The sequence below is a fragment of the Fusarium solani genome (assembly GCF_023522795.1).
Source record: "Fusarium solani strain SB1 chromosome Unknown bctg00000001, whole genome shotgun sequence".
Classification (NCBI taxonomy): domain Eukaryota; kingdom Fungi; phylum Ascomycota; class Sordariomycetes; order Hypocreales; family Nectriaceae; genus Fusarium; species Fusarium solani.
The window spans coordinates 372,521-386,020 of NW_027072156.1; the positions used below are offsets into that span (position 1 = coordinate 372,521).

At 54.0% G+C, this 13,500-nt stretch overlaps 5 protein-coding genes across 5 annotated transcripts; 1 reads left to right on the forward strand and 4 right to left on the reverse strand.

Moving 5' to 3' along the window:
• Positions 1-109: 109 nt before the first annotated feature.
• MRS44_002196 (uncharacterized protein) lies at positions 110-942 on the reverse strand (the record flags this gene model as incomplete). Its single annotated transcript, XM_065622729.1, has 3 exons — positions 110-119; positions 157-787; positions 867-942. The coding sequence occupies 3 exons, from the start codon at positions 940-942 to the stop codon at positions 110-112; spliced, it is 717 nt and encodes a 238-aa protein (XP_065478801.1).
• A 696-nt stretch (positions 943-1,638) lies between these two features.
• MRS44_002197 (uncharacterized protein) lies at positions 1,639-3,942 on the reverse strand (the record flags this gene model as incomplete). The annotated part of the gene is made up of 1 exon (XM_046284819.2): positions 1,639-3,942. The coding sequence occupies one exon, from the start codon at positions 3,940-3,942 to the stop codon at positions 1,639-1,641; it is 2,304 nt and encodes a 767-aa protein (XP_046126765.2).
• A 2,226-nt stretch (positions 3,943-6,168) lies between these two features.
• MRS44_002198 (uncharacterized protein) lies at positions 6,169-9,980 on the reverse strand (the record flags this gene model as incomplete). Its single annotated transcript, XM_046284820.2, has 4 exons — positions 6,169-6,339; positions 6,396-8,789; positions 8,836-9,101; positions 9,155-9,980. The coding sequence occupies 4 exons, from the start codon at positions 9,978-9,980 to the stop codon at positions 6,169-6,171; spliced, it is 3,657 nt and encodes a 1,218-aa protein (XP_046126766.1).
• Positions 9,981-10,565: 585 nt separating this feature from the next.
• Positions 10,566-12,121, forward strand: MRS44_002199 (uncharacterized protein; the record flags this gene model as incomplete). The annotated part of the gene is made up of 2 exons (XM_046278939.2): positions 10,566-10,935; positions 10,995-12,121. 2 exons carry the CDS (start codon positions 10,566-10,568, stop codon positions 12,119-12,121), a joined length of 1,497 nt encoding a protein of 498 aa, XP_046126767.2.
• Positions 12,122-12,549: 428 nt separating this feature from the next.
• On the reverse strand, positions 12,550-13,290 carry MRS44_002200 (60S ribosomal protein uL15; the record flags this gene model as incomplete). The annotated part of the gene is made up of 4 exons (XM_046271538.1): positions 12,550-12,768; positions 12,865-12,954; positions 13,014-13,122; positions 13,259-13,290. The coding sequence occupies 4 exons, from the start codon at positions 13,288-13,290 to the stop codon at positions 12,550-12,552; spliced, it is 450 nt and encodes a 149-aa protein (XP_046126768.1).
• Positions 13,291-13,500: the final 210 nt, after the last annotated feature.

Sequence of the window (13,500 nt, forward strand, 5' to 3'; positions counted from 1 at the left end):
CATCTCATCCCCTCCATTCCCCTTCCCAACCGGCAAATACAACGCAACCCTCCCCTTCTCGCCTTCAATCTTCTCCCTACTCCCAACCCCCGCCGCCGCCCAAGCAGTATTATACCCCCCTGCTCAACAGTCATCATGGTCGGGTTCGTGACGTACACAAACATCCTCTTCCAGAACCCCAGCTCCGTGACGAGCCCCGTGGCTATGACACCCGGGTGAACTACCACGCTTGTGATCTCGGGATGTCGACGGTGGAGTTCACGGGCGAATACAATGTTGGCGAATTTGCTTTGTCCGTAGCGACCCCACGTTCCCCAAGCTATGTCTTCCTGTGTGGTGTGCAGCGTGGCAAAGTCGATGCCGCCCTTGGAATGGCCTCTGTATCCCAGTGAAGTGACAGACACGAAACGTACATCTGCGTTGGGGAGTTCTGCGGTTTTGAGCATTACAGGCAAGAGGTGCATGAGTAGTGCCGCGTTTCCAAGGTGGTTGACGCCAAACTGCATCTCTATACCATCCTTGGTAAGTCCAGCGTCAACAGCCATGATACCAGCGTTGGCGATGAAGACGTCAAGTCTATCATGTCGAAACTTTGTTGTTGCAGCACGAATGCTAGATAGGGATGTGAGGTCGCATTCGAGGAACGTTGCCTCGATAGGTGGTGAGAGAAACTTGAGGGCTTCGACAAGGGATGTTGCTGAAGAGGCAGAACGGCCGGTGAAGTAGATGTGCGAGGGACTGTGTGCCGCGAGTGTGAGGATGGCAGATTTTCCAAGGCCAGCAGTTCCTATAATTTGTTAGACAATAGGTCACCACAGCAAGGACGAGGGTTGGGGGTTGTGAAGTGTGAAAGAGTCTCAGCTCACCACCTGTGACAAGAATGACCTTTCCAGAAAGATCACCCACGTCCTTATCAGGATCGAAACCACAGTAAGAAGGCATATCGTTTCTTCAATTTCTTGGGTAGGGCAAAAAGGAACAAGTGTGTCAATAGAGAACAGATGTAGGCGCCACGCTGTATCTTCCAACAGGAACAAAAAGCCCTCTTTATACTCAAAAAACAGCACCTCCGTCGGAAAGACGATGCTCCTTGTTATCCTCGCTTACATACCAAAATGGCCCAATCCGTCCTTTCTTTGCAGTCCGACCTGAGTTGAGGCGGCATGATAATCGACCGACGCTGGCCGGGATACTATAATATGATTCATTATCGCAAATACTGTTCCAAAGCGTGTGTCTCTGTTAGTGCGGGATAGTACCCAATCCCTGACAGCCCCACTACAACACGGCTAAATCTCCCCGTCCGTGTCAAACTTGAAGCGCCTCCTTTCGAGATTAGCAAGCCTCAAATACTATGACGACTACAATTCCAGCCATGCCAGCAACAAATCATCAACTTGCAATGCCTCTACATCCATGGATCACTCGTCACGTACGGTCACGGCCGCCATGGCATCAAATCGCTTCATTCCCAAGCCTCAAGGGGGTATTGTAAATACATACACTAGATGCTGGATACACAAAATATCAACTCCCTCGCCATCCCCCCATATACACTCCTTCTAAACCATCCTCTTTTAACTAAAAAATGCCCCGCGCCGCGCCCGTAACATATTCCAACCCCCCTGAGCTCCAAGTTTAATCCCCGGCAGCCTCCAACTCGGCGAGTAGCTCTCTCTCCAGCTCGTCCTCGTCAAAGTCCATCGTCTCATCCGCATTAACCAGTCCATTCTTGTTATCCGCTGCTTCATCCCCTGTCGGTCCCGGAGTCGGTAAGCTCGCGTCTTCCTCATCTGCGTCGTCGCCGTTGGGCGTATGTATTGCCCGCAGTCCCGAAGCGCCTCGATTCCGTGCCAGCCGCTGCTTCTTAGCAAGAACACTCTCGCCTATGCTTGATGCTCCGTCGTTATCCGACTCGTCTGGGTCGGCCATCATCTTCCGCTTTGTCCCTTGCTTCACACTATCTCCGTCGTTGGTCTCAGCACCAGAGTTTGTAGCCGTGTCTTCACCGCTCTCGCCGTCATCGTCATCGTCGTCCATGAACTCGGCGAGTTCATCTTCGGCTTCGCCCCAGTCAAAGTCCTTGAGCTCCTGGCCTGTCTGTGCATCCTCGACTTCTTCCGCCTCCGATGGCACCTCTGTGGTGTCCTCTCCTCCCTTCTCCCGGTCGATGTCGTGGATCTCCAGATAGTATGGTCGCTCATCCAGCCGTCGCCATTGACTGAGGCAGTCGGTGAGCCAGTTCTGATTCACAATCTTAATGCTGGGAATCTTGGCTGCCTGCTGCACCTTCTTTGTCCGCGGGCGTGAGGAGGCCACAACGAGATGTGTCACTCGCTTTGAGACAGTGTCAAGAACCTGGGCACCAAAGCTTTGAGCTTGCATCCCGACCTCTGATTCCTCCACCTTGACTCCGAGGGGTACAAGACCAGACAAGACAATCACAAGGCCAGAAAGAACACTGGACTTGAGTTCGTCGAGGATATCACCAGCGTCCGGAACCATAGACAAGTCAACACCGTCGTCCACAGAAGCCCTCCGCTTTGTTTTACTGTGCGCGGGTGGATGTGTGCCTTCTGATTGTCTCCGCTCCGCTCGTCGTCGGTCATATGTCTCGTAGAACGATGTGTGCAGATCAGTGAGGTGGTCCTGAAGGGCGATGAGCTCCTCATCATCGTCAACAAGAAGATTCCGGTGGTGGCTATGCGAAGAGTCGCCATTCTGAGGATCCTGTTGCTCGTCCTCCTTGTCCAACTCCTCTTGCATGTGCAGCAGCGGCCGATCCGTCAGCTGCTTCTCCAACGTCTTCTCTTGCTCCTCGGTCTGAATCTTCAAGTTCGTGGCATCGTCGCCACCGCTCATCCTGACAAGCTCGTCCAGAGGCGAAGCCTTAGCTGCTGCCTTGGCCTTTGGACTTGTGGGCTTCTGTTTGAGTGTCGGCAAGACATCCTGTCGCTTGGGTAGGAAGCTCGAGTTGATATCGCCGATGCCCTTGAAGAAGTCGTAGGGCACCACCTTGATCAGGTTTGGTCGGTTCAGCGGCCACACGTCGGCTCGATCATCGATAATGACCACCATGTCCGTGCTAACAGGGAACAGGCGCTGAAGACTCTTGGAGGTAATACTACCGTTCTCATCACGACTGATGACGCGGTTTCCAAAGAGCTTCTTATCGGGGTCAACAATACGAGCGATGTTAAGGGCATAGGCGCGTGTACCCATGGTGTAGACGTGCAGCTCGTACATCTTGGAGATCTCCTCGAGGAACTCGGCCAACCCAGGTCGCAACTTGATGTAATATGTGCACCCGCTCGCAAGGCCGCGCGGGCCATCATCGTTGAGCTGGAAGCTCTTGACGTCCTTGACAGCTTGATGGTTGGGGTTCGTCGGGTCGCGCTGCCACTCGCCGATAGTGGGCTCGATACAGGCGTGGATGATGGTCTGGTCAAGATCGACGACCAGGGTAAGTTTTCGTTGCCGCAGAAGCCGCTTCTGGGACTCATGCTCGGCCCTCGCGGCAACGTTCTCGCTGACCATGAGGGCAGTCTGGTCGTGTGTCATGTTGATCATGGCACGATCCGTATCCCGCTCCTCAGTGGCCCAGTTGATCTCGGTCATGTCAGCGCCGCACAAGCTGCATAGGCCCTGCATCTGAACCTCGTGACCGCACGCCTCCTCGACCAAGAAGCAGGGCGCGTCGGCCGCGACCTCCATGCCCTCGCGGATGCGCCATTGTTTGAGGATGCCCTCGGCTGGGCTGTCAAACTCTGTGTACGTGGTTTCGTCGACCCAAGTATCATCGCCGATCTTGCGCTTCCAAAAGAACTTGTACTCGAAGAGGCTGTCCTGCTTCTTGATCGTGTCGCCGGGTGATTTGAGGAGCTTGGTGATGGTGATGGGGTAGTGTAGGCGCGTGCCCAGCGGGACTACCTTGTCGAACATGATAGGCTTTGTGAATAAAGTCGATGTTGGTGTTGTAGGAAGGGCTTCCTAAGACGGCGGTGTGCCTCTACAGTTGCAATCAACGCTGTTAGCGCGTGTTCTTCTCTTCCGTAGTAGTTGACCTCCGATGTCGCGTTCACGATGCCAATGCGGCGCCATCAAAGAAACGTACCTAGAGAGCTCCCCTTTTCTTAATCCTTCTCGGCGCAGGCCCTCCAGCCAAGCCCATGGCCTCACCAGAATACGGCGCGGAAAGCCGATGGGATTCGGCGCCAGAAAGACAAAGGTTGAAGTTTGTCCCACGTGCAATCGCAAGCCGAGAGTTTTCGCGTTGTATCGTCGCCAAAGAGTCTCAATGGACGCTTTCCGTGAATTTATGCCAAGCGCAGATAAATTCTCTTGATGGACTGCAAGAGATTTTTCCTTATTCGCGTCGCGATGCGTCGCTCGTTGGTGGTCGATGAATCTTCTTTGAGCAGCCTTGCTCAAGGTCGGGGAGAAAGCTTGCACGGAGGTGACGCACTTGGTACGCAGCGCAAAGCTCACAGCACTCAAGTGCACTGCTCAGCGGGCAGCTCTCGCCTGTACCCGCAAACGGACCGCGGAGAACGGTTGGTGCAGGGAGCGTCACGTGGGTGAGACAGCCCACTATGCGGAGGACGCTGGAACAAAAGTCCGGCGCACGATAGCTGGGTGGCGCAGCAAGTTCCCTGTCGGGGATTGGCGATCGCGATCGATGGTCCAAGCTTTCCGCTGGTCGGGGAGAGCTGTATATCCGAAGTCAATCCCAAGGGGACCGAGAAAACGGAGACGCAGTCAAGGTGGATTGTCAGTTCAGACAAGGGGGACTGGGGTCCTTGTTCTATCCTCTTTCCCGAATTGAACTGGATCAACGAGAAGAGAATTCGCAAAGAAGCACGCTCAAGCCTGATGCCTGCAACAGCCAATTGACAATGCGACGCAGAAATGCGACAGAAGGAGGGGCCGGGGTTGTGTCGTCACACGAATCGCGGGGGGGTGAAGATGGTATGGAGTATAAAAAAGGTTGATGATTGTCAATCAAGTTTTGGAAGCTCTTCTTTTTGGGTTATCGGAAGAAGCGGGTTTCTGCAATAGCAGCGTGTCAGCAGGTTACTCCCAGGCTGGCGACATCCATCAGACAAAAAAGATGCCAATAGCCGCTCCGGAACGAAGAGGAAAGGAACGGGGGTGTCGGGTACCTACCAGAAAAGTACACTAGGATCAAATGGTCGTCCTATGAATGGGTCGCAACTGCCGCGAAAACAGGAGGGAAGACCCGCCCTTTTTGTACTTTTGGGGGCAGCGATGCCATGCTAACCTGACCCCCGGACGCGCGCAAAGGTCAAGCTCGTCGCTCCCGCCGCTTGGAGCTTGGGAGGAGCTTCGAATCAGTCACATCATCCATTTTCATTGAATCATTCACAATCGCGTCCGCGTTCCCTGCAGCGGAAAAGCCTCGGAACAAAGGGAAGAGAGAGATCTCATCATCATGTATAGCGCATTCACCATACTCCATTTGATGCTTCCCTCTTTGTTGCTATTGCCTCCATAACTCGGCTTCCCCATCCCATCCCTGCTGCGGAGGCCCGTGGCCGAGGCTGTCACTTGGACACAGCTCTGTGGGGCGCTGCCAGTCACGATGGCTGTCGACGCAAGAGTGGCCTCAGACGCTTGGTGGCGCGCATCATGCCATCGAGTTACCCTAGACAAGTGAGCCAGGCAGACCACAAGTTGTCGATATTGACTCAGTTGGCGATGATTCAAGCATTCTTGATGATGAATATAGTTCCTGCGATGTTTTCAACGTTTTTCGCATGTCTTGAACATTAGTTACTTTGTGGTGACGCGCTGTGGAACCTCTTCGCGTTTCAACTCTACCAAACCATCATAAAACTTGGAATACCACAACAAAGAGATACACCCCTAGAGGTCCTCACCGACCTACAACAGCAATTCGTCTACCAGCCACCAATACGAATCAGGAAAGAAGTGGACGAATACACGCACACAAATATCAAAACGTCAAAATTCATCAATGAGACTGGTATCAATATCGCGACAAGACAATGCACCTCCAGGTCGTCAACCGTCAACATCTATCGTTGTATCCCGTCCCATGTCATTCATGCCATCGTTTCAACCCAATCCAGACTCCCGCTTCCAGGACATAACACGACAGGACAAAGCACATACAGCAGTAACATCTCAAGCCGCCGATTGAACCATCTTGTAACCCTCAGACACCAACTTTGTGATCTCCTCGTTCTTGTGCTGCAGAATGCCCAGCGCAAACGCGACATCGTTCCACTGTCGCTCCGTCTCACATCGGTTGAGACGCGCCGCAAGCTTCTCGGCTAGCTGCTTGGCATGTTTATCCTGGTGGGCGCGTTAGTTATCACTGATTGAGTGTCACATCGTATTAAGGGACTCACCTTCTCGACAAAGCCGAGCAAGAATCTCACAACCCGGCGGAAGCTCTCTTCCTCCATGTTACCGCCGGCACTCAGCAGACTAAACATGTCCACAAAGTGGTTGTACACAGCATTATCCTTGGTGCTAAGCTCAGTGAAGAACATCCTGGCGAGATCCGCGATTCTGCGATCATCATCCTCCATGCACTTGGCCATCTCACCGAGCTGACCCTTGACCTTGACCTGACCAGCCAGGATCAGGAAAGTCAGCGTCATCAGACATGTACGCTTGACCGACGTATCGGCGTCTGCCAAGCGACGGTATAGGAAATCGGTGTTTTCATCAATCAGGTGGTTGAAGCAAACCGCCATATCTCCAAGAGCAATCACTGCGTTGGATCGCACCGTCGCATCAGGCGAGCGCTCCATGATGGTGATGAGCAGAGGCAAGTTGGTCTCGCAGTATTCAGCAGACACGCACATGAGCTTCGCAAGACACAGTGTCGCAGCGGCCTGAAGACCCTTGTCGGCATATGTAGTGTTGTTGGCGCATACCTCAGAAACAAGAGGACCGAAGATGGCCAGCAGTGAGTTGGGTCCATACAAAAGCTCACGCTCACGAATGTGAGCCATAGCTTCTGTAAAGTCATCCTCTGTTGTGCCTCCAATCAGGTCCAGCTCGTCGGCATCCTCCTTGTCCTTGTCCGACTTGGCTGGTGCAAGCTTCTCCTTCTCCTGCTTTCTGCGCTTGAAGTCAAGTTCGCAAAGCTCAAGGTGAACGATCTGCTTGATGGCAACATGTCCAACGATGAAGAGGAGCTGCGACAAGGCAATGGCATTGTCGCGCTTCTTGGGCTTCTCGTTCTGGGTGACAGTGTGATCCGCGGTAGGGATAGGCTTGGTCTCATCTCGAGATCCAGGTCGGGACCCGGGTCGTGAACCTGGTCGAGACTGTGGTTGACCAAAGACTTGTCGTGTCTTGTGTCGGATGATATCTGAGCAGAGGGTATCGGGGTGCTTGGCGATGGCATAGATAGCATTGATGGCCTGCTCTGCGACTCCATACCACTCCTTGCTGTCCGAAGGCACATCAGTGATGGCAGCTAATCTGGCTGACACAGCGTGGTCATTGGGTAGACGGGAAAACTTGATGGGCGAATCCTTTGCCTGTCGTCCTGTAGGGTTGATCCTCCGCAGAGCAATGCAGGTATACTTGGCCAGCTGGAGGTCGTTGCGTCCATGTGCTCCAAGACCTGTTCGCAGCATCGTCTCGATTTCACCAACAACAATCTCGGGGTTCGCAGTCGCCAACATGCCCAAGATGATGATGGCTCCTCGTCGCTGAGTGCGAGAAATCTCGCGCTTCTGGACACCGTAAACCTGCCACAGCTTGGTGATGACAACCTCGGGAATCATGCCGCCCTTCATCATAGTCGCAAGCAGCTGCTCAAGAGAAGTGAGCTCAGCAGGCGTAGCACCAGATGTAAGACTGATCATGTTTCGTGCAATGTAGTTGGCTGCATCATTGGGGCTGAACGAGTCAGGGGCCTCGAAAAAGAGGCGTCTGTAGCAATCGATCAGGTGTGCCTGGACTCCCTTGCCCTCATCACTGTTGCCCTTGGTCCAGATCAGTCGAAGCATGCGTCGGATGCCATCCTTGTTCTGCTCAATGTTGTAGGCGTCGCCAACCTCGAAGAAGTCGATGGCTTCAATGACCTCGCTCTTGTTCCTTGAGCCAAGAAGCTGGCAGATGGTGCCGGTGGCCTCATGGATAACATCAATAAACTTGAGCGCTTCGTTGTAGTACCTCCTGGTCAGGGTGAGCTTCTCAATGGCCTCGCTCGTGGCAGCCTCCTCCTGAGCCTTCTTGATAGCAGCCACCTTCTCTTCTTCAGTCATTGGCTTGGGCTTCTCAGGGGAACCGATCTGCGTCGCCTCGTCCAACAACTCATTGTCAACGGTCGTATTGGCCTGGTCACCCCCAAAGCCAGGCATGCCAGGGGGTGGCTTCAGAGCGTTGAGCTCTTCCTCGACCTTGTCCAAGCGAGCCTGCCATTCCTTTCTTGATAGTTGAGCGCCGTGCATGACAGTAAAAGGATGGGTCTTGATGAGGGTGCCAAGTAGCTTAATGGCATTTCTCCTCACATTGCTGCTCTTATCCTCTAGACTTCGGCAGGCGAGTTCAGCAGCCTTTTGACGACGCTTGGGGAACTTCTGGGCAAGCTCGCAGAGTTTCATGTAGACCTGGAGGGTTCTGCATCGGCAGTATGGGTTAATATCGAGGAAGCGCTCTTCCAAAACATCAAAGAATGCGTTGAGTTGAGACTTGTGGTTCTCGCTGCGCTCGTCCTGCTTGCTGAGATAGGCGACCATGTTTCCGCAGACTTCGATGAGGGCGCATCGAAGAGTATAAGACTGATTGTGTCAGTTGCGGATCGGTTCATTCTCCGAATCGTCTTACCTCGCTATCCAGCTGCTTTGCCAGCATTGTCATCTGCTTGATCACCAGGCGAGGGGCCAGTTCAGACAACTTGGCGATGAAAGAAGAGACGGACTTGGGTCCTCGAGTATCGTTGGAGTTGAATTCCTTGTTACTGATTTCTCGAAGGACCTCGTCAGCGAGCTGGGGATAGTCATATGTCTCGGCCAAAATGTGTAGAAACTCGGCCATGGGTTCCGACAAATGTTCAAAATAGGTGAGGTTCTGGATAATGTTGATTTGCGCCGCTGATCACTGTAAGCCATTTGAATCCACTCAAGTCCACGTTGGCACAACATACCATATGCATGACCGTGGTGCTTCACAGCAATGCAGAGCACCTTGAAGCAGTGCATTCGGATGGTCGTGGCTTTTACCCGCTGCTCGCTCTCCAACACCATGTAGACCGGCCGAGTAAGGAGTCCAATAAATGTGTCTCTCTCGCTCGTGGTGAGGAAGATCTTGGACAACTTGAGCTTCAGGACCTTGCACATAATCTCCAGGGCAGCCTGGAGCTGTGTGGCCGAATCCCAAGCTGCCTCCTTGTCCTTGGCCGCACCCTTTTTGGGCTTTCCACGTCCTCTGGAAGCAGGCACCGCCGAGGATTTTTCAGCCGCCTTTGTCTCGACAGCAGCAATAGTCCACTGCAGGAGAAAGGCGTATATCTCGAGGAGCTTCTTGTGGTGGGGCACCGAGTCCTGCTCATCGGGGGAGTCGATGTCGCTGTGAACCGAGTCGGCCTCGGCACTCAGGCCGCTCATGATGAGGTCGAAGATCTTGCTGAGGGCGTGGGTGGGGAGGTGTGCTGTGTATCTGGGAGTTTCAACTAGCTCAGAATCGCGTCCCAACGATGTCGGTTCGGGAGAGGAGGGGTGAAGGGAAATGGGGGCTAACTTGAGGAGGAATTGCAGCGAGTCCATGTGGGAGGCTCGCATTATCGCGTCAGGGTTGTCGGCGACGGCGTCGACGATGGGGTTCAGCACCGAGTTGACCACGGGGTTCGTGAGCGCCTCGGGGTCGTTCTCGCAGTCGAACAGGGCGCTGTGGGCCTCTGGCGTGGCGATGCTCGCCGGGTCTGACATGTAGTGCTTGAGAGCATCGTTGAGGTCAAAGTCGATTGTATCCATGATGGGTGATGCGAAAGAGTCGCCGCCGCAGAAGCGTGCGCACGACGGTGAGTAGAGGGGAAGAAGCGGAGGGGAGGTGAAGTGCGGGACGCCAGCACAATCAAGGTATCATCCAATGTCGTAATTATCGTTGTGTATCTCTCTGCGCCAACCGTATCCTGCGATGGCGCGCGCCGTCAAATACCGGATCCGTCGGTGCTAGCGGTGACGGGTATTATTGTCGTCGATAGCTTGTATGGTGTTTGGGGGGGGGTTATTTGGTGGCCCTGAGATTGGCCCCTTGGCAACGATTGTTTTTGTTTTCTTTGACGCGCCCACTCAGGGCCCTTCCCCGCCATCGCCCACTAAAACGCAGCGCGTTGCGCCCGTTGAACCCCTGCAGCCACCACAGCCTGAGTCGAGCCCCTCCAAACATCGACGTCCCCAAGCCTCTTGTGATTTATCAGTCTCTGTACACACTTTTGTTCTTGTCTTTTGTTTGGTCTTTTGTCTGCGGGCATTTGATTTGACTGTAAAATAGCCCTGCTTGTGCAGAGCCCAACTTTTCAAAAACACATCCCGAGTGGCAATTTCTGGGGAATCGACATGGCTGCCACAGCGCCTCATCATCATGACAGGCAGTTCGAGATCCACGAGGACATAAGGACGGAGGATACGGAGATGATGGTGGAAGAAGAGCGGACCGAAGAGGCTGGCCCAAACGAAGAGGACGAACATGTTCAACACAGCCATGTGCATCAACATCATCACATGCAGCACCACAACCCGCAACAACAACAACATCACCATGTTCAGCAACAAATACATGCCGTCCAGGAAGAGGAGGAAGAGAGAGCAGAGGAGTCTTCTGAGGATGAAGCTGTTGATCGCGGTGTTCAAGAAGACATGGACAAGCTACAGAGCGACTTCCCTGGCTTCCGCAATCGGTACCGTCTGATTAAGCGCATCGGCGAAGGTATATCTACCATGCCCTGGCAGCTTTGGATGCCCATTGAACTCGACTAACACACCCAGGAACATTCTCAACCGTGTACAAGGCCGAGGACATCATGTACGACCACTACGACAACAGTTGGGACTACGAGGACGACTCGTCAAAGTGGACGCCACCTCCAAACGCAAAGCCAAGCAGCCCTGTTCAGCGACCCCGTCGCAAGGCACGATACGTCGCCATCAAGAAGATCTATGTCACCTCCAGCCCTTCCCGAATCCTTAACGAGCTCGAGCTTCTCCACGACCTCCGTCAATGCCCCTCCGTCTGCCCCCTGATCACCGCCTTCAGGCACACCGACCAGGTCGTCGCCATCCTCCCGTACTTTCGTCACGGGGATTTCCGCGCCTACTTCCGCGACATGACCATTCCTGAGATCTCTATATACCTCCGCGAGCTTTTCACTGCTCTCAAGAGCGTACACGACCACAAGATCCTCCACCGAGATATCAAGCCCACCAACTTCCTCTACGATCCTACCACCCAGCGCGGCGTCCTCGTCGATTTTGGTCTCGCCGAACGAGAAGGTTCTGATAACAAGCCCTGCCTCTGTAACGAGAGTAGGGAAGTGCGCAAACACCGCCAGGCCAACTCAGTGTGGGCGCAAAACTCGACGAACCCCCAGCCAGGCTACCCCAAGTCCGATACTCGATCCTCCCGACGTGCCAACCGTGCAGGAACTCGAGGTTTCCGAGCCCCTGAAGTTCTGTTCAAGTGCACAGAGCAAAAGACATCCATTGACATCTGGTCCGCGGGTGTTATTCTCCTGACCATCATGTCGAAGCGTTTCCCCTTCTTCAACTCAGCCGACGACGTGGACGCCATGATCGAGATAGCAACCATCTTTGGCTCCAAGCGCATGAAGGCTGCGGGTCTCCTACACGGATGCGTCTTTGAGACCAGCCTTCCCACGATTGGCCAGGGCGGTTTCTCCATGGAGAAGATTATCCTCTGGAGCACATGCCGAGGAGAGGACAAGCCTCTGACGCCGGATGAAAAGATGGCTATTAGCTTTCTGGAATCTTGCATGGAGCTGGATCCTGGCAGGAGGATAACAGCAGAGGAAGCGTTGAGACATGACTTCCTACAGCTTGGAGAGGTTGAGAGTGACAAGAGGTATTATGACCAAGAGTCGGCTGACCAATATTAATGTCCCGACATTGTACATTTAATGTAATCATAGAATCATGGCCAGGGGCGTTGGGGCATCAAGATGTGATTGATCAAGTGGTTGGCTAGATATTCATAGGTGCCAACATGGCTGCAATACCCGTCAACTCGTCCGTACCGAGTGTTTCTTCAAAGTATCATCCAGGCGTCCCCATTGCAGCAACATGTTCGTGACGTAGAGGTCATTGGCTAATGGGCGAAAATCGATTTTTATTTCGTTAAACTCCGTTTCGAGAGTCCCTGATGCAATGCTCGAAGCCGACCAACCCAGGTCCCAATTCCCTCCCCCCATCTTTCTTTCTTCGGCATCCAGGGGAGCATTCATGGGGACCTTTTTTCCCGGTTTCCCAATTCCCAGCCCCGGACTCCTAGCCTAAAGCCAGCTCAAAGGACATGGCATAACTTGATCTATGCCACAAGCTCAACAACACCGCCGGCCTCGGTGATCTTCTTCTCAGCCAGACGGCTCACCCACCGCGCGCGGACGACCAGGGGGATTTCGGGGAGGCGGCCCTTGCCGAGGACCTTGGAGAAGCCGAGAGGGAGGAGGTCGAGGACGGGGACGGTGTCCTTCTTCTCGCCAGAGACGTAGGCGTCACGGGTCTCGGTGGGGACGAGGGACCACAGCTGTATGGAGTCAGTCATTTGTTCTTGTGCGCTTTGCCTTGATCCATCTCAGGTGTTGAATCGGATATCGTAGGCTCGAGGAGGGGCTGTATGTACCTTGTCGAGGTTGATGACGGGCTTCCAGAAGTGGTTCTGCTGCTTGTGGAAGTATCGCATACCAACCTTACCGAAGTAACCGGGGTGGTACTGTCGCAGAGTCAGCCATTCCATCCTCTCTTCCGTATCTCGTCGTCGGGTCGTCGAACCTTGTCCATGTTGGTACGGTGGTGGTGCTGACCACCGGCAAGACCACGACCACCGGGGTGCTTGCGGTGCTTGCCGACACGGCCCTTACCGGCGGAAACGTGGCCGCGACTGTGAACAGAGTCAGCCCATCACGAGTTCTCTGGATATCGATATCTTGGTGTTTCTCTCTGCCGCCGTCGACGGGGCGTTCAATGGCGAATTTGAGCGCCCTCGTAGACGTCGGCGAGAGGGATTCAGAACGTACTGCTTGCGGGTCTTCGACAAACGGGTAGGCATGGCGACGGCTGTGGTGTTGTCGCTTTTCCGGTGTTCACGGGTCGAAGCTGAAGTGGGTGGTGATGTTTTTGCGCTGGGGGGCTTCCAATGGCTAGCACCGAATTGTTAGGCGAGAGGGCAGGGGAACCCTAAAAATGGGTGGGAAAAAGTGTGGGTGAATTTTAATGGGTCTGTGCCCTGGATGGTGAGAGGCTCGGTGAGTCAGGTGAC